Source organism: Hippoglossus stenolepis, chromosome 3 (genome assembly GCF_022539355.2).
Source record: "Hippoglossus stenolepis isolate QCI-W04-F060 chromosome 3, HSTE1.2, whole genome shotgun sequence".
Lineage (NCBI taxonomy): Eukaryota > Metazoa > Chordata > Actinopteri > Pleuronectiformes > Pleuronectidae > Hippoglossus > Hippoglossus stenolepis.
Window position 1 is genome coordinate 19642067 of NC_061485.1, and position 27936 is coordinate 19670002.

The 27936-nt window shown below is 39.7% G+C and overlaps 1 protein-coding gene across 1 annotated transcript; it reads left to right on the forward strand.

Annotated features, from left to right (window-relative positions):
* The first annotated feature begins 4709 nt into the window (after positions 1-4709).
* On the forward strand, positions 4710-26458 carry vstm2l (V-set and transmembrane domain containing 2 like). The gene is made up of 4 exons (XM_035149835.2): positions 4710-5024; positions 23126-23295; positions 25144-25188; positions 25299-26458. Exons 1-4 carry the CDS (start codon positions 4910-4912, stop codon positions 25605-25607), a joined length of 639 nt encoding a protein of 212 aa, XP_035005726.2. The 5' UTR covers positions 4710-4909; the 3' UTR covers positions 25608-26458.
* The last annotated feature ends 1478 nt before the right edge of the window (positions 26459-27936 follow it).

The window sequence follows — 27936 nt, forward strand, 5'->3', positions numbered from 1 at the left end:
CTCCATCAGAAGTGGGATTAGCTTCAGTTAAATGTCCTCAAAATCAACGTGGTTCCTATGATGTACTGTTGATGCACAGCGATTCCAGAAGACTCACCATTGTCTCACTCTGTTCAATCAGCTTACTCCACTTGACTCCCAAGAGAGACACGTTTCACAGAGAGTAAACCCTGCACAAATTCACCAGGTACGTGGCAGCATTTTCTAACATTTGACTCACAAAGAATTATGCTTTTCAAGGTGATACCTGCTCTACCTACAGGCTAAAAAGCTTGGCCACTGCAAAGAGATTGGATGAAGAAAAGACGTCTCAGGACTCACATGCCGTGGAGTTAAATCACTATGGACTATGTAAAGGATGGAAAACAGAAATCTGCAGCTGCACCCTCATTTTAAGCCCTCACCTTGTGCATTAAAGCAGCGGTTATATGATGTCGAAAGCTTGTGAGGTGCTGAAAAGCCTGAGGTTGCTGCACAGTCAAGAACCAAAAGCAATATTGTTGTTTAATGTGGTAAACAGAGCAATGGAAACAGGAGCAAAGGCCATTCGGCACACACACTGTCATTTCCTCTAACTCTTCAGTAAAGCAACATTACTGTTTACGTTTTTTTATGGTTTTAGAGTGAAGGGTTAATGGACAGAGATTAATTTTATAATTCAGCAAGTTCAGACTTAAGGACCCTGTAGAGCATCAAACAAATTTAGTTTTTAATATACAGAAATATATTACTTGTCAGTTATGTACATGTAAAGCTTTTAAAGCTCTGTTACTGTCATTTGCACTTGTTGCTATTTTATTGCAGTTAAGGAGATGGCTTGAATACAGCTGCCTATAAAATACAATACAACATAACACAATACAATCTCAAATAATACAAAACAATTAATCCTTAAGGTTTTTGGGGTTTAGGGCAAGTAAAAGAAGACAACATGCACTTACAAAAATCCACAAAAACAATAACACAATAAACATTGCGTTAAACAATTTAAATTTCTTTAAAAAATACTAAAATACTGACTTGAAAGTGCAATTTCTTTAAAGATACTAAATATTGTAACAAATATACATATATATTGAAAATATGCATTTAAAGTGTTGTTTTACTGGTGTGCTGACATAATGTCACATACGGCACAGTAAGTGTTACATGTTGGTCATTATTTAGCATTTTAGCAGCTCTACAAATGACACTGCATTGGAATATATTGTTAGCCAGCTAGCCACATCAGCTAATATTATAATGACTCAATTAAGGTAGCAGAAAATGCAGAGCACAGACTGGAAGGCTGAAGCAGATTGGAAAAGGATTTAATGTCATCAGTGTCTGTCTGTTTGAGGGATGGATTGTTTTCACCAGTGCCTTTTGTTGGAGTGTCGCAGGTGAAGAGCAGGTGAGGATTCTCTGTTAATGGGGACAGGGTGACTGACAAGGGAAGGCAATGAGACGAGGATTCAAACAAAGAGCTGGAGACGGGAGGAGGAGATTCAAACAGGATACGGGTAGTAAGTGTGGAGATGTGGAAAACTTGCCTCTACAACTGGAGCACAGACGAACTCAGAATCAAAAACTTGCAAATATGACAGCAGGAATAACAGATAAGAACTTTGCCCGGAGGCTTATATTGCACTGAATAGACAGTATAGACTGAAGGATCTGCCAGAGTCTGGAGGGTTGAGCAGGGGTTTAAATACTGCTGCAGGTTGAAGAGGTGATTAGCTGATGAACAACATGGAGTTTTGTATCCATATTAATGCATTATTCCCTGAAATCTGTGAAAATATCAAGAAAACGCCCTACGCTGAAATGTTGAAGAATGAGAAAAATTGTGATTTGTTAATATGGGCTATACAAATACAAGTTGATTGATTGATTAACTATATTGGATTGGCTTTACACTGGCAGTATCAATTAGTATGTCACCTACAAATGGCCGACACAATTCAAATCACCCTCATTTTAAATGCAGTATTTTTGAGCCTTGAAACAAGATAAATTAAGATTGTCAAAACTATTCTTTTTCTGTTCAAAATCATTTGTATGATGACAGCTAAGGGATGCCCAGGGGTGCGATGATTGAATAATTTATATTGGAAAATAATTTGATAAATGCTGCAGTTTCTCCGCACTTGCTGCTAAAATGTCATTGGCCCTTTGTCTTTGTTTTATTTATTTTGTTCTGGTGAAAATAATGAAAATAGAAATCAATTGCTGAATTTAAAGGATTTTCTGCCAGGGCACTACATGGTACCTGGAGATGATCCACATTTCCACCTTTTAAGAGTAAAAAAAAAATTCTCTAATAAAGATAAAATGAATTTATATCTAGTAAAAAAGTGCAGTCGTATTTAGCATACCAGCTTGTTGAAAGCTTATTGTGTGCTTCATTCTCGGCTGATTGCAGATTGATTTGCTGCGATAGAGGAGCACACTACTCTGCTCTGCTATGTAAAAGCAGCAGGTAAAAGAAGCGGCTGAATGTGTCAAAGAGAGCTCAATAAATAATTGATGTCATGAAGCTTCAGTGGATGCTGTCGACTTTGAAATCCACTCCCTGTTTGAGTCACACTCCCAGTTCGCTCCCTTCATTTTACATTTAACGGCCCTATTGCTGTATAACCATCATCTCCAATACACATGCGTGCACACACACACACACACACATCTCATGCGGCATGGTCTGTCTGAGGCAGTTAGTGCTGGGCAGGTGCAGAGCAGAGCTACCAGGCAGGTGTTGTGTCCGTCTTTGGGGCTCACGTCTACATACATCAGCTTCAATTTCACCCTCAGTTCTCCGGGCATGAGCCAGGAGGAAAAATTAACACCTCTATGAGCCTATATTGGAGCAGGCACGCTGAAAATAGTAAGGTTTCTCAAAGCCCCTCGAAGGTTAACTGGATTGCTAAGCTCCTCAATTGGTGCTATCCGTCCATGCTGATATGAGAAGGGAGCAGGCTTCTAGCTGTGGACGTCCCAAATGTCTAAACCCCAAACAAATCATTCTCCAATATTGCTGACACCAACAGAAGCCAGCAGGTGCCTTGGAATTAAAGACCTCATTAAACTCTGAGCAAACACATTGATTTCAGGGCCCCACATGACTCTAATACATCTCATATAAACCTGGGCCTTCACAATAACAACTTCAATGTTTTAAAACTTCAATAAAAAAGAAAATGAATCTACGAAATACTGGCTGTGAGCTCCACGATTAATCCTCTCGCACTGATGGATCAGAGTCAGCAGGATAAATAGCACTTTTCATCGTTCGATAATAATTAATTACACACAAAAACAAATGTGTATGTAGGCTGCACAAATGTGAAGGGATAATACCTCTCTCAATAAAATAGGCTGTGACCTTTTTGTATCATATAATTTTCTCACTATGCAAATGGTTATTTTGTGAAAATTGAAGAAGAGAAAGTGATAGTAATGATAACAGAGATATTAATAGGAGCTTTTACATAAAAGTCAGAGAATTTCAGGGAATGTCAGAGGTATTTAATCCCTGGTGCAAAGTTGACGTGGAGATGCAATTAGTGCTCATTGTTATGGTGCAAAATTTATGTTTACAGAAAAACAAAGACACAAGGAGATGGAAGAGAACATTCCCCTCATGTTTGCAACCATATTCCAGAGTAAAAACATATTATGTCAACCTAATATGCAAAAGATTGCATTGTGATTTGTTTTTTTGATTCATTGTGATTGATCGGCTTTCAACAAGTGGACCTTTTTGATTTTGTTGCCTCAACCTGACATAACAAGACAAAACATACTGCTCCTGTGGTGTCATTCAAGCCACGCAAGCCCAGACATTCAAATTCAACCTTAATCGGCGTCATTTACACCATGTTTTTAGACTAAATGTCGTCTGAAATCCTCCTCTGGAACCGGGTTCATTTTAGCACGCACACAAAGGAAACACAGCACACACTGCACACAATTTCTCGCCCAAGGGCACATGCAGGGGGCGTGTTAGCTTCACTACTTCCGGTAGCAGACTTTTAGACTTAAAGCATGGTATAAATGATGCTTTTTCAAGTTTAATTTGATTGTTGAGGCTTACAGACACTGGGAGGACACCATGCTCGTGTGGTATGGAGGCATGTCATGTTTTTGTTGTTGTTTTATTACGTTTGAAGATAGGTCACTAATGACTTCAATTGTGTTGGATTCTGCTGCAACACTGTTTACCCATGAAACTCCAGAAGTGTTTTGAGGATGCAAACACTTGGCCCACCCCTCCATTGACATAGTGGTGAGTACATGATGATGTATTCTCAATTTTTGGGTGAACTATCCCTTTAAGTTAAGCTAAATTACGGTTGTCTCCAAACATGAGAGCGGTCACAATATTCTTATCTAGCACTCTGCAAGATATTGAACAGGTGCAATTCCCATAATGCAGCTAGGTCCATCCCTTGAACTTGAACTGTTCCAAGGAATTTGTCTTGTAACCCTTTGAAACACTGAACCCAGAGAATCACATTGACAAAAACATTAATATGTGTATTTAAAAAAAAGAGCAGACATATTAAAACATTTGAAAAATCTTCTAATCAAGAGAACATAATCATCATGCAGTCCAGTCATGAGTGGTTGACATATTTAACATAAAAACAGGAGCAGGAATTAAAGTGAAATCATTCTTCTCTGTGATATCCCTCCGCTTAATTGAGTGTCGGTGTGAGCCGCAGCACCTGCCTGCACTGCTTCTCCCTCCGCCTGGTGTCCTCGTCACCTCCTCCTGCAGATCAGACCCGTCTCCTCCTCCTCCTTCTCCTCCTCCAGCTGTGTGCGTGTGAGGGCTGCTGCCCTGTCCGCCGCCTGTGGGGAGACTCTACCGACGCTCTCCGCCTCATGTGACCGCTTCAAGCCCCTGCTACAAACACCGGCTGCAGCCATGGGCAGCTTTGGAGTGATTCTGGGGATGTTGCAGTACGCGGGACTTTACCTCCAACTTAACGCAGCGGTGAGGGTGGCGCACGCCGAGGTGGACAACCACGTCTCCGGACACGGTGAGTTGTTGTGCTCCGGTGTTTGCAGGTGGTGGTTTGAGGGTTGAGAAGAAGCTCATGATACAGTGGTTTTTAAACACTCATTCTGTCAGGTGGGGATTTCTTTTATTTATAGTGAACAGTTTTTTTTTTTTATGAAGATGCACATGTGGTTGATAACACTTCTAAAACATTTGATCCATGTGATATTTACAGATCACTTTAAATCATTTAGCAAGCGCTGTGCTACACACAACATGATCATAAACCCCACATTCAGATTGATGAAGAATCAGTTTCAGCACAACCTGTTTGGTTTGACAGACTCACTATAAAGTGTTTTTCGAATCTTTGTACTGCTGACAAAAAAGTCAGTTTGATTATTTCAGTAGAAATTCCTTCTTGAAAAGTGACTTCTACAGGTGTTACTATGATAATGTGAAGGTATCTATGGCTTAAATGTCAGCTCACAATGAGCAGGCATCCCTGCAGATGGTGGTGGATTATTATAAGAGATCTAGGGTAAGAATAAGCTTTAAAAACTTCATTTCAAAATACATGTAATGTAAGTACTAAACACATGATTATAGTGATAACTTGTACAAGGATCAGATCTGTTATAGTGAGATCAGGGTGAAAATTTAAAGCTGCTGTTGTTACCTGTATGTGTTGAAAAGATTTGTATATTCAAATAAGCAAGCTGTAACGCAACAAATGTTTTTAATTTACCTGTGGTACAGTCATTTACAAATTAGCGGTCAGGACCCCTTGGGGGGGAAATATATTTTCCAGAAATCGCATTAAAATTAAAACAATTCAAGATATTGCCTAAAATATGTATAAAATATAAAAAATATGCCATCCACCTTCAGATTTTCTTTGTCCCCACATGGCTCCTGATGTGATCATGACAGATTAGCAACAGCATCAGTTGAAGCAGGTGGATTTCTTGCAAACCACCTCCAATCAATATCCTTTTTATGTTCCAACTGCTGCTGAAGGTAATGGGAGTTGTAAGTCTCTGGCACCTTGATTTTGGGGGCAGGGACTGATGAGTAATGGAACACCGGACTTTACACAAAAATGACTCAAACCCAGCTTTTCCATATTGTAAACAGAAAATCACACCTGAACTTCTGCAGCAAGTCCCAATGGCCAAAATAACACTCAACCTGTGGCACAGACATTATTCTCTGACCCGAGGCTCCCAGAATCCTAATAACCCGATAAAGGAAAACAAAATAAAAGCATTTCATTTTTAAGATCTGCTCTGCCTGCATTAAAATATTATTGTTTCTTCTCTTAATTAAATAGTTTACGGTAGAGAATAACAAAAAGGAAAAACCTGAAGAGTAAGTCCCTTGTTAAAATTAAAGCAGGAATTTTCCAAAATGTGCATAAGTCCAGCTATAGAAATTTAACCTATGAAGTGTTTTTCAATTCTGCAAAATAAATGTAATTGTGTGTGAAATTTAGCATCAATCGGTGCAGTGTGGCCTGTTCGACACTAAAAAAGAATACTTCTTCAAATCAGTAAAGGTCGATGTGTTACAATATTAAATTACGTAAGAAGCTTGCTACCAGGTTTGGCTGGAGATTTAGTTTGATGGATATGAAATATGAACTTGTAAGATGATGTAAGCCAAGGTGAACCATCTAAAGAAAGAACAAGGACACATGCCTTCAGTGTTGGTAAGACAAATTACAGTTGCAGTATGAACCCAAAGGAGAGAGGGGGCTGCGCTATGTGCTTTTTATGGAGGTGGGTGAAGGCGTTGTACTGTTAGTCTACTGTAGCACCTTTATCATAATTCATTTTCGCTGGGTGTTGGAACAAAACTCTGGTGTAGGTACTTGATCACATATTTCTGCTGTTGCCATGTAGTGAAATGATTTGTTCTATACACGATTTGACAGTTTTGTTGTTGGCTGATCTATCACGTCAAAACCTTTTATTTCATTAACTTGTCAGAGTCTTTCACCAGTGATGAAAATCCACTGAAATAGGACCATCCCTGATCATAAACTGTGTGAAACCTGCAGTAAACCTGAATTGTCTTTTAATTAAAAGTAGTACGGAACATCATGCAAACAGTTTTTCTGATCTAGATTCAGATCTAGTTTCACAACTAAAAGGTCTACTTCATGTTTAAATATGTATATTTTAGGCCTTGTTGCTCACAGTTATCCAGTATTAATGCTGTTCCTCGGTTGTTAAGTAGATATTGTCTCATTCAAGTAGCAGCAGTAGATGTTAGTTGTAGAAACTGACACCCTTACTACAGACTAAGAGGGAGGAGACAACCCACTTAAAGAATCCTGAATAGAAAAGCCTGAAACACCAGAAATTACCGCACATAAATTCTTGCATTTGATCAAGAGCTTTGGTGGGATAAGATGACGGCATCATGTCATGGTATTCTGGATTTAGTTGTACAAGAAGCTGGTCTAGAATGGGGGGGGGGTTAAAACATAATTTGGTACAAAGTCACCTAACTATGCAGTTTTAATGGCCCGGTGACCATTGAAAGTGCAGTTGCGTCTCTCTCCCCACTCATTTAGACCAAAGACAGTATAAAAAAAATGGAGCTAGACTCCAGGTTTGGAAAGTGACGCCATTGCTGAAGTGCCTGAAACCTGTATTCTCTTGAATGACCAGCAGAAGGCATCGCCACTGGTTGCAAAAATATGTCCGTTTTCTGTAGAAGTCTTTGGAAAAATGACGCTACTCCTCATTTGATTCATAATGTCAGCAGTTTACTGTCACAATCTCTTTTTAAAGTCTTCTATAATAATTTGTGTTGACAATTTTGTAAAATATGATGCCATGTAGACTAAAATAGCTGATACAGCACGGTATGCATTGGGACATGGATGGCATGTGATTGACAGCTAGTACCATCCAATGGGTGCAGGTGGCATGCAAACTCTGACAAACCAGTGGGTGATGTCACTGTGAGTTGCCACTTGATTTGGACGGGGGCCTGGTCTTTATTAGCCTGAAATAACTTTGCTGGTTGCTAGGCGGCAAGAATTGTCTGTGACTTTGGTTTCATGCAGTAGGTGATCCTCATCCTCTGCTAGCTTTTTGAATATGCATTCAGACAGCTGCTAAAAAAATTACTTGTATTTTAGCTGTTTAGCTTTCAACCATGACGGAAAAAGGACATTTTCTTTATATCAGTATCAGTATAATTTACATCTTTGCTCACTGGCAATGTTACCTTCCTCTAGCAGCATGGCACATAGATTTACTGGTTAGATACTGAGATAACCTCTTCATCACCGGCCGTCCCTTGAACCATCCCTGCTTAGTGAGTTAGCTTTAGCTCAAGCACTATTGACAAGTGTCGTGGCTCCAAATGGATTGACTGTCACGGACAGGTTAGAAAATCAATCGATAGCAATCGTCCCAAAGGGAGTTAATTAGAATTGGTTTGAATTGCTGTGTTCTCTCTCCCGCATTGTGTCTCAGACTGGTAATAAGAAGAAATGGTTCAGTGTGTGGACTCTGCAGCTCCAGCAGCATAAGAGAGAGTTGCGGTTTTTCCTTTGTGGTCAAGTAATCCACAAGATGATTTTTTTTAATCTGGCTCTTGGATAAATGGCTCAAACCGTGGTGAGCTGAGCTTTCATGTAGAGGAGACCGTCTGGATTCACTGTTCTGAGGGTAGCTTGTTAGATTCAGCTCATTTGTTTCAGATAAGTGTGTCCGGTCGGGGCCCGGTCAGCCCCTGCACCCTTCATTTTCACTTGAGCTGAAGTGTAGAGTGAATCCCCTCCATTGCAATATTATATATTCCGTGTGCAGACAAATGACCATGTGAGATGGATCAGGAACTTGACCGCGCTGTGTGCCACATGTGTGAGGGTTTGACTTAGCGGTGAAGACAGAGGAGAGACCATCACTGTTGTTTTTACATGTGTGATGTGAGTTTTTGTCCTTGCAGACGGCGTATAATACAAAGCCTTGCTGCAGCCACACATGGTTTCATCATAAATTCTGAACCTTTCATTTTCAGTGCAAGCCTCCGCAATGTTAGTGCTCCTCGGCGGCGTTCATCCTGTTATCCATCGTGAGCGTGCCGCTCGCACAGTGTGGAGGCGTGTACCAATTCATTAGGCTTCCAAAGTGTCTGGGATCCTCTGCCAGTCCTCTGCTTGGTGTCCTCTTAATGAGGACGGCCAGCCCAGGCAGTTTGCATTGGCTTTCAATTTAATGGAGCTCTGACTGTGCATGAGGAGGAGGGGGCAACATATTGTACAGTAGTACTGTCACAGCAGAGGGTGCTGGCAGAAGCTTGGTGGGAGAATAAATGGAGAGGTTGAAGGAATGCTCACCTCAAGAGGATGCTGAAGACGGGATTCAGTTTTAACATGTCACAGTTTGAAGGGACAGCTGCTTCCTCTGGTGACGCACTAATCTCTGATGTGTTTGTCAGGCAACACTGATGAGAAAATATTTACCTGTTTCACAGATCGGTCTAATTAGTGAAAAAATATCACATCGTCTCAGGACCAAAATCTAGATTCTTTTGAACATTCTCATTAAACTAAGCTTTCAGAGTCTGTCATTGTTTATTTGCTCTTTCATTAAACATGAACTGAAGCTTAAAGCAGACCGATCCGATGCCTCGTCTGTAGTAGTTGTACCTTCACCCTGATAAAACTGCAGTTTTCTTTTCCCGGTTACCACTTCTTCTATACTGCTCCAACACAGCAGTACTTCCACTGGCAAGTACAGTTTTTTATAAAGTGATTTCCATTAGTGTAGCATTAGTCAGAGCTAAATAAAACATCAGAAATTTGGCAATATTTCACCCTGGAGAGTCCCACATGAAAAATGGTGACGTGTACTGTGTGCAAGACTTCAGTTTTGAACAATTTTATGGAAGTAAATGTTGTGTATTTCTAGATTTCCTTTTCTGTTATGGGTGTAAAAGTAGATTTAGAAGTAGAATTATAATATTTTCCATATATATTAGGGTTTAACCTGAGCTAGTCCTCAACAATGAGAGCAATTATTATTTCCATACAAGGTTAGTAACATACAACTAAACTACTTTAGTAGTTACTAAAACGTTACCTTTTGTATGTCACTAAACAACGCTTTAATCAATTACTCAACTTTTTGCAGATGCTCTGAAAATGGCTGACTCAGCTTTTTAAATGTGGTCTGAAGCACCAGAAAGAGAATAGCCTGGTTTTCTGGCTGTGAAGAAATGTCTTAGGAACCTTGAATCACAAGAAGCAGAGAAGGCAGGAAAGATGGGGCCCAAACGGTGGCAGTGAGCCTCAGAAGTTTATCTTTGTGTGCAACCTCTTATCATACAGTCCCCATCATAGACCGGGAGCTTTAAGGTGCTGTTTGAGGTGCAGTCACTGTGCACGACTCTCTTGAATTGTTCGATTTGGTTACGTTACATTCACACCTGAAACGATAGCGCTACTTCATGAAAGGTGGAACTCATTAATTCTCATTAGTTCAGCTCCAGTTCTAGCTCTGTGGATGGCTGCAGATTGGACACATCGGGCCAAGCAGAGAGCTCTTACTGTCTCACACACGTCACGTAAACGGCTCTCAAGGGCAGCACTGTAGAACAGAACATCATGTTGTCTTTCCTCCCTGGGGAGTCCAGATGGAGTACAGTGTGCATTCCTCAAAATGCCTCCGAGCTTCAGGCTTGTGTTGCCAACAACACACGCTACATTGTGTTTGCCCACACTGGGAGGAAACGCAGAAATAGCCTCTGAATCTTGTCTCCCAAGGGCTATGAAAAATTCACCCTGCAGACCCAGTGTATTGGCGGGAACAGGCAGACAGCTGCTTGCTTGATTACCGCCTCCACTCATCTCATTATTTCACCTTCCACCTTGAATAGAGGTTGAAGGTGTCTCAGCAAGTGATTATTTCCCTGAGGAGACACACGTCTGTTTGCCCTGCCACTGATTCCAAACCAAGTACAGCATTATTGACTTTGTGCCAAATGGTGAGACCACTCATTTGGTTTACCATCATTGTTTTTTTATTTCCCACGCTGGGTTGTCTGCTGTCACTTGTGCTTGTGCCTGTGCTGTACAGAAATGCAGTGTGATGGTAATATTCACAAACACAGTGTTACTGACTGCTCAGAAGACAAACCGCATCATAACTGGAGAGACACAAGATTATGGCTCAAACTAAGGTTTTTATTAAGACATACGTTTGACTCATCTGTTACTGTAGGGACACTATAAACTTCCTGGTAATAATGAGAATACAATACACTCAAAAGGCTGACAGGTGGAAATTAGAGCCTGACTAATATGGATTTTTGGGGACAGATACTGATATACAGAAATGTAAGTCGTTTATGACATTTTACAGTTTTACCATAAACTTCATTATAAAGAAAATACAGCAAATATAGAACTTTACTTTAAAAAAAAATAGTCTATGTTAATATGTACGTAAAGGCACATCTTTTCTGCATTGTTAGTTCTGTAAAATAAAATAAAATAAGTTTGGCCCATATCAGCAAACATGTGTCTGTGAAAGGCTCACGTCAACTTGTATTACTTTCTAGACCAGTACAAAGTAATAAAGGTTTCTCCCCATATTAGTGAATATGAACCTTACGTAACTTTCTCCTCCAGTTGGTCTGTTTGCAGGATTGACGGGTTTTTAGGATCAAGATATATATGTACTTTATTCAGAAGCTTGTTGTTTCATGGTTCCACATAGTTCCCTTGGGCCTTCCCTGATTATTAAAGCCATTCATCAAATTAGGGAAATACCTCTTCCCACAGGGATTCTGTTCGGGGGGTATTTAAATGCGCCATGATGGAAGTTACGATTTTTACGTCTTGGTATATGTCTGATTATTTTTTTCATTTCAATGAATCAATTCTCCTCAGTTCCCTGCGGATGTGTCTCAAGTAGAACTACAGAGTTAATGAACCCGATTGTACTAGCTGTCCCCGGAAGGCGGCACCTTTTCCGAAGAAAAATGTTTGCCCTTAACTTGGAGAAGGATTTCTTCCACCTACCAGGACATCAATTCAAATGCCTCTCTTGTCTTGTTTATCTTCTCAACACCTTTAGGTTACTTTAAGGTTACACAAACATTCACAAAGCCCCTGATTTCATGCTTTGTAATGTCAGGAAGTTGAATTTATTCTCTGTATTTCTTTTGTATTTTTTTTCCTGTTTTCTTTAAAATATCAGATTAATCCAGATCATGCCGGCGGGATCAATTCATGTGACTTTTCCAAGACGTCACAGTGTGAACACAGAGCCACATGGAGCGCAGGTTCCAGTTTCCTGACTTGAAACTCTGGTAGTTTTGTTTGGTGTTGATAAGCAGAGTAAAAACAGAGATATGATCGTATAAATTGGATGTAAAATAAAGTATTTTTCTCATAAGTAAAAGTATGCAAGATAGGATGGTGCAGACATTGCAGTTACTGAAACTCAATATCTTTGTCATTCCTTGTCATATTAAGAAACGGGAAAAAAACATGTCTGTCTGCTGATTGGGTTCTACAGAAGAGTTGCATAGCTGTTAAGAAGAAAAGCATCAATGACTGCGCCTTCTTTTTATTTCAAATAGATATTGCTTGATCTTATATCAATTTAACAATTATATCTCAACATTTACAACCTGCATTTGCAGTTTCAACTTTGAAAATGTTTTGGCGAGCATGTTGGTGGTTTAGATTTTTTTTCAAAGAAATAACAATTTTCCATTTTGTATTAACTGGACCATAAGCATTGTACTGGTATGTACTGAACTTGAACTCTTGAATGTGTTTAAATCTGCAGCTTGATATAGTCCCTAAAAAACGCACTATTAACTGAAAGTAAGTGTCCAGTTTCATAAGTATTTTTTACTATCCCCCCAGCATATAACATATATCAGACCAGTCAATCTGTAATGATTTTATTTCTCGAGCATATTTTGGGTTTGATGACATTTTTGTTCTTTTCTGTATTTCCATGGCTGCAAACCTTCCCTCAGCCAAACTGAGAGTAGACTCTCAACTCACAACCTTTTACCACTAAACAACAGAGAGCTACCACAGTGTTCTGTTTACAGGATGTGGATGAAGAGAATAACCTCAGAGTCAGTCTTATGCTTTATGTTGACTATACGAAAAACACAGACGAATACAATAATCACCCTTTAATGGTTTGACAGAGACAATTACAAGCTGTGTTGGTGACAAGCTCCCCCTGCAGGCCTCTCTGACTCTCACAAATTGATGAGGAAAGATGTGGATGTCACACTTGCTTCTCTTCCATGCTAATAAGGCCCGTGTAATCAAGTCATCCTCAATCAGTTCAAGCTCCGTCTGCGACAGGGAGGTGGGAGCGAGAGGGAAAGAGAGGATCGATGGATTGACCTCCCGGTGCCTCTCAGGCTGGATATATCCCTCTCATTTTGCCTGGGACCTGAAAATACTCGAGTGCTCTCTTTTGGGATTGATATATATTTATGTCCTCCACTGCTTTCATTCTTTTTTTCTTTCTTTTTTCATTTTTAATGAGTCTTTGCTTGGTAGCGAGCAGCCGCCTCTGTATTCCCGTGGCCTCGCTTCCACCATTGCTACTCTGAGCAATATAGTGAAAAATGCCGAGGAGGACCATTTTAAAAATACATGTACTGCACTTGCATCTCCAAACAAGGGTCCCCTTCCTTAAGGGAAGGCACTCCTGACAGTACCGCCTTTATGACAATCTATTCGTGGACAAGGCCAAGCCAAGCAAACTTATTCTGCAGTGGCTATGCAGTATTATAAATGAAACAAACCAGTATGAGATTTCCCTAGAAGTCAATATTCACCTCAGAAGTACATGTTTTCACTCTTTTCTCTACCATGAAAGTTTACCGGCTTTTGTGTTGATTTTATATTCTACCAAGGTTATGGTATTGATTTCTGATGACGCTGCTGTGATTAAAGTCAGAAAACAGTTGGATGTCTGCTGAGCAGGCTTGTCAGGGAATGATGTTTGCACAGCTCTCAACAGGAGACAGTGTTAACAAGTCCTGTTTCACAGGCAGGTTGAAGAGGGCACATAGAAAACTGATGGGAAATTTGACCAGTCTGATCAAAGACGAGGAGGAGGAGGAGGGGAAGGAGGAAGGGCAGTCACAACATCTTTGTTGTTTTGACACCCCATTCATGAAATTGTTTGGGATTCTCATGTGAGTCAGTTATTTATCAACAGGACAAGTGTTATCATAACAATAAACAATTTTACCACTCTTGTAAAATTAAACTTTAGTTATCTTGTAATATGTAAGTGGATATCAGTCACATCTCTCACACTACATACCCTGCATGTGCTTTGTATTTACAAAAGTATACATGCACTTTAAGTTCAGACTTTTACACAATTTAAAAGATCTCTAACCTAGTTTTTGTGCCATTGCTTCATTGTAGAACTGTGTCCAGCGCTCTGCCTTGCTTTTGCTCTCCTCTCTCCCTCACACACACACACACACACACATTGGGCCTTATTCACAAACCATGTGTACACAATCTGTGCTTAAACCGTGCTTATGAATGTTTGTCACACAAATCTGGGATTCATCAATATGTGCTTTAGAACTTCCTCAGACCATGTTCACTACAATGTGTTATATTATTTAGGTGATTGGGGAAAAGGCCTAAAAACCTGGCTAATGACTCCAATGAAAATCCATGCCCACATATATTTGGGCAGCTCGTTGGATGTGCTTGGACACAGCTACCGGCAAGCTCCTTTATAAACCTGTGAAGGTGCAGGATTATCCTGGCGTGCTGTGTCCTTCACAACCTATGACTCATGGTGTCCCCTTACCACCTGGAGCAGAACCACTACCAGACAGGCACGAAGACGCACAGCCAAAAGCAGGGCTTCCAGGCAGGGCTGCAGTGGTGGCTGGCTACTTTCTTATGGGTTTTTCCTAATTTTTCTGAAGCAAATGACACACACACACACACATATTCAGTCACGCACTTATTTATTTGAGAGCACATACAGCAACACTGTTTCATTAATGTATTTTATTCCTGTTGCAATTTTCCTCCACTGGACGCGGACATGCCACTGGGAAGTGTATACTGTGTTGCTGGCAACTTGCAACATCCTCTACTTCTGCGTTATCCAGGGCCTACAAATGATATTGTTTAGCCCAATGACTTAACTGTTGTGCATCAATGCTATTTTCATTTACATAAAAATTTGTTCTGATTGAATTGCACGCTTTAATCACAAAAGACAAGAAATTGCAAATATCATCTTAACAATTATGTAATAAATTACCTCTGGGTGACGGTTCTTGGTGGATGTCATCGCTTTCTCCCTCATTCCTTGAACTTATTCCACTTAATGATGACTGTCCAATAATTGCTGCCAGCCTCTCATCCTGTCAGATCTGGTGTTCCTTGTCCTACGGTTTCTTTCTTTCTTTTTTTTCTGGTCTGCCATTCATTTTATTTTACTTTGCCACTGTTCGAACCTCAGGGGACACGGCATTCACCGCCTCAGTAATTGCACCTCAGGCTTTATTTTATTTAAACATCGTCACTCTGGAGGGCACGCTACGGATACATGTGCCTTCAGTTGCTATCACCTCCGACACTCCAACGGAATTCTTCAGTTTTTTACCGTGTGGGGCCATCTCTTATAACTTCAACGTCTCTCTTCATGATACACCAAATGGATGACCTTATATAGAGAAATAGAGGCATGATGGTGAGAACTAAATTGGCTGGTGTGCACGTGTCATGAAACCGGGGGTGATTTTGCGCCCGTTCTTATTTTGTGTGGAGAGTAAGAACATTTCTGTGCACATGTTAGTGAATGAGGCCCATTGGCCCTAAAGATTTTCATCATCCTCTGATTAGTCTAGTTAACAAAGAGAAAACAGTTAATATAAAGAGGGAAATCTGTTTTCTGTCCAGATTTTACTCATGCAGTATTTACAATATAATAATAACAGCATGATCAATCAATCAATCAATCAAATTTTATTTGTATGTTTATATTCACAAATCACAATTTGTCTCATAGGGTTTGAATGCTGGTGACATCCTGCCCTTAACCCTCAACAAGAGTAAGGAAAACTACTAAAAACCCTTTAACAGGGAAAAAAAGAACTAGAAACCTCAGAGAGAGCCACATGAGGGGATCCCTCCCAGGACTGACAGAAGTGCAATGGATGCCAAGGAAGGAGAACATCAAGATAAAGGCCTTAGCAGCACTGATTAGGTAAACATTTGAAGTATAACTAAGCATGACTGATGTTTAAAATGGAATGAGGAGCAGATTTATACAAAAACTTATCTCATTATTCTCTGTTTGTATCTCAAGGCCTGCAACAAAAGCTCTGCACATTTAAGACAGAAACTCTGAAGAAAGTTTAATCGACAATTTTTCAAAGTTCCATTAAAAACAAACTTGAATCGAGCTTGACAGGCAAATAAAGAAACCAGAGCCATTAGTGAAGAGTAGAATAGAGAGAAGCTTATTATAACTCCATTTACAAGCACACAGCCTGTGAGACCACAAGGTTATTGTAGACTTAAATACAGCATAGAGGATATTGCATTTTTTGTCATGTTTAAAGCATAGTTAATACCTTCTACTACAATCAGGTAGATTATATAAGGGACTTTTAATTTGTAGATTGGAGTTACCTCTGTGTTTTCATTGGAGATTTTGTGAATGTGCACACGACTTTGCTATTGTACATAATTTATTTTTTAGTTTAATCTACATACTGTTTTATTGATAAATAATTTAAGATGCTTTAAAAGAATACCCATCAGATTTCCCTAAAGTCTGAGTTGATGTCTTCAGATGGTAGATTTATCTTGATTTGTAAATATTTAACTGACAGTATTTTAAAATAGAGAGGAGCTTTGAAAATGACTGGAACAATAAAAACAATTAATGATCCATTTTTAAGCTTCATAAACGAATCATTTGTCATTCCAGCTCTTCTGTCACCACAAGAATCAGAAACTAAGTAGAAGTCAGACATGTTTCAGAGGGCTAAGTAATAGCAGACTAATAATGAAAATAACCTTGAGCATTTGAACAAATGAACTTTGAACAATTATAGTCTGGTCTTCACCTCATCACCTAGTGGGATGGAAATACATCTACCAATTGAAACCTTGTTTATATGACTCTTGGTCATATTGGCTCAGGAGCTAGAACAGGTCATCGACTGATCTGAAGGTCTGTGGTTCTAAGTGTCAAGACACTGAACCACACATTGCCACTTACAGCTGTCCCGTCAGTGTGAGAGTGGGATGTGTTAGTGATAGACAATGTGCTACATAAAGAAAGCGCTGTATTAATTTGTGTATGTGAATGCGTTAATGTGATCTGTAATTTTTTGAGGTTGGGAAGACCAGAATTTACCATTCAACGGCTAATGACACATTTGCTGGGGAAATATTTCAATGAATGAAAATATAACTAACATCTGTTTTTGTCTTCTAATTCTGGATATACTGTGGCAAAGCCTACTTTAGAGATGGAGGGCAATTTATATTGCAGCTGTGGTCTTTTTAAAGAATGTAACCTCTTACAAATGTGTACATTACATCAATTATTTCATCTGTGAGGTGAAAGAAACAAAAAGGAAGCAGAGTCTGCAAAAATGCTGATGTATTTTTTTTTTAATAATGCTTCCAGCATCTTGTGAGGAGACTAAATGTATTTAATGTTTCTGTCCTCCTCTTTCATCTGTTGCAGAGAATAGTTTCTTTTTTGAATTGAGATTTAATATGCTCTACTTGTGTTGTTGGAAGTCATTTATCTGTGTCTGATGGAGAGAACCATGTATCTTAAGTGCTGCAGGATGATGATTGCAGGGAAACTGCCTCCAATTCTTAAAGGGACACAATGTTCTTTCAGTATGGTTCATTTGTGACAGGATGATGTTACACTTTACACATTTTGAACATCATAGTGCGCATGAATACAAGCCATAGGCCACACAATGAAACATGCAGGGCAAGTCTCCCAGGATACTGAACACCTGCTAGTGCCAGTGGGCAAAGCTCCAGGAGATGTGGTGGGCTACCCTGAGAGCTGGAAGCATCTCTTTATGCCAGACAGACACAGAGTGGCCACTCAGCGAGAGAGGAAGAGAAAGTAAGGAGGGGAGCTGAATAAAGGAGGAAGGGGAGGTGAAGGTATAGAAGAGGCTTGAGTCGAAAACAGAGTTAGGACTAATAGGTAGAAAGTAAGAATGAAAGGGCAATAGAAAAGGGAGAGAGGAGAAAAAAACAGTGCTTTCAACAAGAGGTGGAGATTTGTGGGAGATGTTAGTGAACTGGCAGCAGGGAGACAGCAGGATAGAGAAAGAGCTAAGAAAGGATTTAAACGAGAGAAAGAAAAGACGTGGAAAATTTAGAAAAATCATGCGTTTGCAGAATTGGGTTCTTATTGGCTGGCTGGGGAAATGTGTTGGAATTACCTTGCAGCTATAAGCCTGTCCTGCTGTAGCACTGTACTCCCGAGTGTATTTCAGGACTCCCTGTACAACTCTCTCCTTGACTCGACTTTGACTTCACACACTGTGGTTTCAAATGGCTGTAGAGACTCCGGTACCCTCATTAATTCTTCACCACTTCTCCGTCATACTTCCTCCGTGCAGACTTTAAACAATTCATCTTTGAACTAAAGCCAGGAAACACATTCAGAAATCTGGTCCAGTCCCATCCGTCGTGCAGGGCTGTGGCCGTTGTTTCCTGTTTACTGATGCTGCACACCGGACTGAAAAGAGAAAGCAGTGCATTACAGATGAACCCAAACTTTACTGACAAGTTTGAACAATAACTGATTCGATAGACTTCATCCAAACCCAGGTCACATACATGTGGTGGCTGCATTTCTATAAGTCACAATGTAATAATGATAATTTCCATGTGGTCCTTCATAGGACTGAATCTGCATTACTGAGACTACGATCTCCTCATAGCTGCAGACTCCAGTAACTACTCTGTCCTCTTACTCCTTGATCCATCAGCTTCCTTTGACATATTAAAATCAGTCAAGTCTCATTCAGCAGAAGAGGGTCTCTGGTTCTGCTTTGAACTTGTTTTTCTCATTTTTATTTAGCCAATCCCTCAGTCTCTCTATTAGAAACTCATCTTCTCATAGCACCGTCTCACTTGGTGTCCCCCATGGTCCCATACTTGGTCCGATGCTCTTTTCCATCCATTTACTTCTTAACGGAACAAACCTTTCATGTTCTGGTGATCAACTAATTCTGTCGTAATAATGTATTACTTTAGTCAGTTAAGAATGAATATTTTTCCATATCATTCTGTGCTGTGAACAGAAACATTCTTTTGAAAATGACAGATGCGGCTGTCTGTGCTCTGCTGCTAGATGTTGAGACTGTATCTCTGGGGCAAAAACTCCTACGTAGAATAGTACAAAAACCCATATGATAGAAGTGCCTCCCTCTGTTGTTTTGCTCATACATATTATGCACAGTGAAGTTCTATGTTAATCCAGGCTTCAGCTCTGGCACCATATGTTCAAAACACATTATTACAAGACATCATAATACGTTTTGTTTCACCTCCTCTGGTTTTTATCACACATTCAAGAAAAGAAGAGGCACATATGAATAATAAGATGTAAAGATAAATGATAAAAAGTGGGAAAAAAAATAGGTTTTAACGTTATAAAGCACATATTAAAAGACTTGTACAGAGTACTTTTGAAGTTAAAAATATAGCACTGTTTTAGGAATTAAAAACCACAAATGTCTTTTCTCACAAACATGTTAATGTATAAGACACACAGACTTCAAATCCACATTTTACCTTAATTTCCACCTTTAGGAAATGTTTTTCAATTTGGGAAAAATAGGACTTTGTGGACTTCTATCTTCCCTGTCACCCAGTAATGATCCTGCCTGACTGTGTAAAAGTCCAAATTCTATCAGCTGCTTAAGAATAATAGCAGACACTGTATAGATGCGTCTAAAATATATTTTTCAAAGGTTATGGTTGATGTCACATCACAGTTTAATTTATGAATCATTTTACTTTATAATAAATGTTGCTATTTTTTAATCTCTTGTTATCGTCCAATGCTGATTTCCCTGCCATCAGGAAAGCCATGCATCATCAGATGAAAATGAATCATTATGCCAGCTGTGATTACAGTCGGCACTGAAGGAATACTTAGCTACAGGAAATTGTCTCAGAAAAATGTGTCCCGCTGGGCAGCAGAATCACCAGGAATCAGTTCAGGAACATTTAATGTCCTTTGTCTTGTTTTACTATTCAACAGAGCAGAACAGAAATAAAAAATCACACCTAGAAAAAACATTTGTCTGCTCCAATATGTATTTATTTGTGTCCTGCTGTTTTCCCTGTCTTAGAATCTAGTGAAAGTTTAAAATGAAGCAGTCAGTCATATCCGAATCAAACCAGAATCTTTCTTCTTACACACAAATAATGTCTTTTCTCACAAACATGTTAATGTATAAGACACACAGACTAGTCCCACAGTATCTTTGCTTCAGGCCGTGTGTTGTAAAGCACAGCTCTCCTGCATGACCCACTTGTGGCTGAAAGGTCTCCGATATGCCTCCGAATATGAGAAACGGATGAAAGTATGTTCTCTGCCCTTGTATCTGTCAATGTCTTAACAAGGATTCACACTGTAAAATGTAAAAGGGCAAATGGACTGTAGAGGAAGACTGAAACGTGTCCTTGCACCTGTCTCTTTTTAGTCTCGGGAGAATTAACATAATATGGAACCTAGAGAAGTAAAAAGAGTTATTCTCAAGTGGCGAGAGTGAGCTGTTTTTTTTAAAGCTCATTCGTAAAGGCCCTTCATGTCGCCATGACAAAACCAGGTGCCATAATTCAATACATTACCTAATCAGGAAAGCATTTCAAGGATTTGTTGTGAATCGTACGTATGGAGACAGTTTGTCTGCACTTCAGCCAGCGTGTTTATCTCTCCGCTGAGGAATCAAACCTAAACACAAGTCTTTAAATGCTCTGATTATAGCTTTTGAAATTGATAAGTCACTAAGTAGCTTGTTGGGGATGTGGGTTTCTGCAGAGCCAACCCTGGGAGAACATTAGTTGCATAACATTTTTGTATTTCTGCGCACAAATATTGATATTGATCATTTGGGAGGGTGTTTAATTTTGAAAAGTAATAAGAAAAAGCACTGAGATTTGCAGTAAAGAGTTGTTAATGCACGTTTATTATCTAACTTTGCATAGTTGGATAATAATTACAAAAGTTTGTTTTATTGCAGTAAAAGGGTGTTGTATTATAGACAGACTGTGTGTGTGCGTGTGCGCGCGTGCGTATTTCATCTCTCTGCTTTCCAGCTCCCCCCTCAGCCTCTCCTATCACTTTCTCTCACTGTCCCATCTTTCTCAGCTCTTTCTTCTCACCTCACGCCTCTCTTCACCTCTGCCCTCATCCTTCGTTTCTCTCTGCTCCTCTCTTCCCTCTTCCTCCACCCTTCTTGGCACCTGCACAGCTCCAAACCTACAGTACGTCTCCTCCTGACAAATGAGGCCACTGCCTGGCTGCAAGCAGCGGTGCATCAAGGGCACGGCTCCTGAGGGCCCAGTCAGTCAAATGACACCGTCCCTCTGTTCTCAGCCTCTTCCCTTCCATCTTCCCGTTCATCCCTGAGATCAGCCTCGCACAATGCCAGGCGAATGTCAATTACAAAGACTATGGCCAACTTCTTTCTTTGCTACATGGTCTAAAGAATCTCAGGCGATAGCCATAGCCGGAGGTTTTATGTATTTGGCTTGTCCAGCTTTTATCCTCTTCTCTTTAATCTGATATCTCAGGAGGGTGAATATCGTACTTTTATTCCCCAGGTAACCTCAAACATGACTCCTAATGAATGATACAGTTTTAAAAAATACTTAGTATGTTGAATAATGACATAAACTATTAAAAAATATTTCAGATACAAAGTTGAATTTGAATCGCAATGCAGTTTCATGATATTAGCTGTGTTAGTAGCTCTGTTCCAGAAGCAATTGCATTCAGCACGTTGAAAATGTCTATTTCAGTACAAATGTCAGATCAATGTTTGAATATAGTTTAATGTAGTTATAGTGTTGTTTTGTGAAGACTCAGCTCAATGGCTTATTGAAAGTACCCTAAAAACGCAAGTTAACTTTTTTACAATTTCCTGTAGCTTAACTGTTTTTAATTAATAGTTGTGAATCCATAATAATAGTTGACCACAAACAGAAACAAATTTAGGGTTCATACACACATATATAAATGAACTCATATAAAATATACACCGACAGTTAGACTAGAAAGTGTGTTTGGTCATAAATCGTATATTTACACACTTTTTATTTACATTCAGTCAATGAGTGGTTTATGTTCTTTATGCTTTTACGATACACTTTATTAACTATTTCATGATTGGAATGGTCAATAGAAATGTTGTCCTGCACAACAATAAACTGACTCTGAGGACATTATATTTCATGGTTATTGTAGAAAATAAAGTGAAATATTCGTAAAATGTATTTTAATGTTGTTTCTGACTGGGTTTTAACTTCTTTACTATTTCAGATTTATGTAATAATAGTAACTATAATAAAAATATATGTATATATGTTATATGTATATGATAATATATATAATAATATAATTGATATAATAATGTAATTTTAACATATCAAGTTTAATTTGATCCATATCTTAAAATCCTTCATCTCATTCATCAAATCAAATTACATCCAAAAATGTCCCTTAATTAATTATAGTCTCATCTATTAACATTAATTCTTGTTTCTTCAATTGTAAACTGCACACAGATTATCATTGAATTTGTACAGTGTGGTTAAAGAAAATGTATAAAGTTCACGCTTGAAGGAGTGTTTTTGTTTAGGTGTTGCTTCTGTGTTGCCTGAGCTTAGGCTCCCTGCATCCTGCACGCTCATCCAGATGTTATGTGATGGAAAATGTACTGTTATGATGAGTTATGGACCATTTTCAAAAGTCAGCAGAGTCACCAGTGAAACTGAGAAATAGAAATCTGTGTTTCTGTCATTCTTTGGGTTTTCTGAAGTCCATCATTCCCTGAAACTTTCTCTCCCCCTATCTGTTGCAGCTCTTTTTACAGAGGTGCCACACGACATCACGACGCAGAGCGGTGAAGATGTAGAGATGGCTTGTTCCTTCCGAGGGGCGGGCTCTCCCTCCTACTCCCTGGAGATCCAGTGGTGGTACATCAAGGACCACAAAAACTGGCAGGAGAAGTCAGCCCAGGTCACCAATTATGTAAGCTGCGACTGTTTTGTTTTTGTTGAATGTAGAGGTGCAGAGATACTTGAACCCTAGGGGGCAGTCTTGCAGTTGCCAGGGGAAAGCTCTACTGGTCAGTTTAAAAATAGAAATTGAGATACCACAGGAAGCATAAGTTTGAGGGGGTAATAGAACAACTCAAAACTCAAAATTTAAACTTAGAAACTTAGATACTAAAATCCATATTGTAACAATACCGACTTTTTGTCACAAAGCAACCAGTGCTATCAAGCAGAGTTGCAAGGAGACCCTTTGTCCAAGAAGGGGGACAGGGACAGAGAGGGCCCCCTCTGCTGACCAGGAGTGATCAGTCAGAGCAAGCCAGAGAATGGGAAATGTTGGCTTCTAGTCCAATCACAAATTGTCACCACCACCCGAAGACCAGACCTGGTACTCTGGTCAAACACCCTTTGTGTCTGTGGGAATGGCATCTGAGGTAGAACAACGAGGCTGGGAAGAAATTGTCCACTGCAGGGTCTTTATTGCAACATCCTCCTTCAGGTTGCTCAATCAGCTGGGAATCCACAGTCAAGCCCTGCTCCAGACCATAAAAGACACATAACGGAATGCAGAACGCTGCAGCCAGTGGCTCTGGATCAGGAGGAAAGACCCCAAAGTTGTTAGGAACATACACCAGGTCTGATCAGCCTGTGGTGGGCCTGCCTTAGCAGAGGGTGTCTGGAGATTATAAGGCTGGAGCACCCAAAGACGCAAAGGTGCAGAACTGGTGATATGTCCCTAACATCCCCTGGTGGTCGCTAACATATTCATCTATAGATAGTCTGTAGGTGTAATTGGTTGTTTGTCTCTGTATGTTGGCACTGTGATACGCTAGTGACCTTTCCAGGTTGTACCCCGCCTCTTGCACAGTGTCAGCTGGAATTGGCTCCAGCTTCCCCACGAGCCTCAAAGGATAAGCAGTATGTAGTAATATTATCCATTCATAAGAACAAATCATTCAAACATTGTCTTTAATAGGCTCTAACTGGCTAATTAAAAAGCAAGTTAGTTTTTGTCCTTTGCCCATGTTTAAAAATATATAGCTACAAAAAAACTATATTTGGTGAATCCAGGAAACACAAACTCAACACAGAGAAAATGGAACTATTTCTCTTTGTCACTGAGATGCTCCTGCACTTGGTTGGTGCTTTAAAGTCGTGGCATGGCAGAGCTATTCCCTCATATCAATGTTTTTCATGGTGATCATTTTGCTCAGCCACCCATATTTTATTCTCCAATATTTCTTTCCTTTTTTCCAGTTTATTATTATTTGGACACAACTGCTCGGATTGACCCTAAAGCTCGGTGTATAGCGTGCAGAGGGCAAAGCAATATTAGCTGTGGCAGAAACCCTGTAGCACTAAAACGAAGGGATAATTGCTGATTAGCATTTGTCAGCACTGGGGGAACAGGCTGACTCTCTCCCATCATGGGGGAACTCGCAGGCACCCCTGTTGTGCCTCAAGACACTATAATTGGCACTGAGAAAGAAATAGATTTTCAAAATCTCTCTCCGCTCCATGCATAATTCATACCTATGCCCAAAAGAATACCTCTGTGCCTCTGCATACACATTCACAGACGGAGCCTACATGCTCACACACACGTCCGAACATGCACATGTACAGTAAGCATGCAAACATACAAACATAAACCTGCTGTAGATAAAGCTCAGCCACAAGAGAAAATTATAGATCAGCAATAGGAGGCAAATATTTGTGTAAAAACTGCAGATAAACATCAATAATATTCTGTCGCTATGGGATGTTGCGTGGAATAAGATTTTTTGTTTGTTGCTCAAACATCATTCATGTTTCTGTGCAGGTTGTACCCCTGGAGGAGACGTCCAAAGATGCCACCAAAATCAGCGTGAGTTTGATCTGACATCAGCTGATGTACGGAGTAAAGTCAAGATCAGACATATGCATCATTAACTCTATGAATAAGTGTTTGCCATCTTTTTTTTTTCTCTCCATCAGGTGGTCAAAGTGGCCGGCAGCAACATCTCCCACAAGCTCCGTCTCTCCAGCGTCAAGCCATCAGACGAGGGCACGTACGAGTGTCGCGTCATTGACTTCAGCAGCACCGTGGCACAGGACCACCGGGTACGCGCCTACCTCCAGGTGGAGCCGGTGAGGGGTCGGGGGCCGGACGACGTCAAGCCACGGGAGCCAGGCCGCCAGTTGCAGGGGAACCAGCCGCACCCCCACCATGAGACAGAGGGCAGGGAACTGAAGAGGAGATCAGCCGGCAGCACCACTGACTGTAACGAGAGCTGTGTGCTTTAGAGTGAGCCGTCTGTCTGTCTGTCTGTCTGCATGGTCTCTGACGAGGGACGCTCATCCACACACACGTCACCACAGAGCTGAGGTGTCGATTGTAACTGGACACTTTGTGTTTCATGGTTCGTTTATCTACTCTATTCTTATTCTGTTTGGATGCCAATGCTGTTGAATGCCAATAAAGGGCAATTTTTTTTTTCAAAGTATATATGATTATGTTCTGTTTATGCTTTTTTGTCTGTGCTTTTTTATTTCAATTTGGATTAAAATTATGTTATAGTATTATGTTAATGTAACAGCCAGACTATAACGATAAAGACGCAATTCTATTTTGTTATTTTGTTTGACCGGGACTCATTCAGTGACCGAATACTCACAAGGTTAGAGTGAATGGCAGTAGAGTCTGAATTACTATTATCATAAATAGTAGAGTAAAGTCTGGGTTCATTGATCCAGACACACAACAGACCCTTTCCTTTTGCAATGTGCCAGTTCTTCTGTCTTTTACTAAAGCGCACCAAAACCTGCAGTAAGTGTCAAGAACACAAAACTACATACATGTGTTTAGCTTTCCAAACCACATCTAGAATGTTTGTTAAAATATCAATGTATGCATTCATCGCATCGAGACTGTAATATAGATTTTTGTGTCTGTTCACACTCGGCACTGTAGATTTCCTGGTTTCCTCTGTGCTACTTAACCAAAACACAACCATGCTCTGTTCATTGTTTTTCCTCAACCTCAGTATAAACTTTGGTCGAAGCCTTTTACATGTAGCTCATCTCCCCTTGACTGTGTTTGTTCTAAGTGCTGTTGTTTGGTATCTGTTCTGTTAAATACATTGATTTGAAGTGAAGTTGGTGGGTTTTTTTTCATGATTCTGTGTTTTGAATTCAGGTTTTAAAGAATTTGCAGGAATTCAAAGGTTTGTAAGCTGATTGTTGATGAAACAGCACAGGAAACATGACGACCTCAGAATTAGTGTTGCTGTGACAATAGTTTGCTTTTCTTTTGTTTTTTTATCATTTGACATAGGATTAATAAAAGCATGATTTTAGGAAAAACTAAATACTTTTTTTTAAAAAATTGTCATTTGTGGAAGTTACACAGTGACGAAAATTGTTCGCCAACCAGAATTACCTTTATCCAAAGTAAAGTTAACTACTTATACTAATAATTGCCCATTTTTAATTGGAAACAAAATCATTTCTTTGTATGTTTTTGATTTAAGTAATTTTTTTAAGTTGGTAAAACAATTTTCTTTTTTCAGTGAAGGAAACTTAGTTTTGATGAACCATAAGATCGTTTTTTTTGTTTTTTCATGCATTTTTAGCTGATCCTTGTGTGTTTTTAATTTAAACTGACTGATACAATTTTTATAGTGTTCATACTAATATTTATTATGGGAGCTTGAGCTATTATCCGCAAATCTGCCAGAATAGGCAAAAGGCAAACATGTTCTTTTTTCGATTAAAGGACAGTTAGAGGTTTTCATTTTCCATATAAAATTAAACATTTGCCTATTGTACACTTATATACTAATTTCACTCAGTGAAATTGTTCTGTTACTGTGAGCCACTGCACAACACAAACATTCTGTAGAAGCTCATTAACTTCCTCTCTAAATCATGGATATACTGTTTCTGACCAGCAGAGAGCAGCACTTCCTGTAACCTTCAAAATACCTCACACATGCACCAATACTTGCATAGAAACACACATATGTATCTTTACTGATGGGAGAATATAGTTTCTACTTTTAGTTTTTAGCCATATGTACAGTATGGATTGTATTTGGTAGCACTGCAGAGGAAGTCTGATAAAGTGTAATAACATGATCAGTGAAACATTAGTTTCCTGTGTATTAAGTGCATATTTCCTGATTAACAACTGTAGGATACTGGAGATCAGTTTTGACTCTGTTGCTGTCAGTGGTCAGGACCCTCTGCAGGACTGCAGCTGCATCCTAGCAGCAGATAACACTGTGCACCAGGAGAGAGTGGTGTCTGCAGGGGCTGTTAAAACAAGATTCAATGTTGATGTTTTTTTCCACTTGAAATTATTTTATTTCTGCTGTGGTTTACCTCAATGAATCTGATCATTTGGGAGCATTTTCAAGCACAGGGCGCATTAGGGTCCCTGCAAAAGGCAGGTGAAAGGGCACAGGGGGCCACAGTAGACATGGAATAATACAAATGAAAGAATGTACACCTTGCATTCATGCTCTCATTTAGACACATTATCCAACAAGACTGCATGGAGACAATGTGACTGGTCAAAATATTACAACAAAATAACAGGATAGTAATTAGACCTTTCAATTGAAGCACCTAG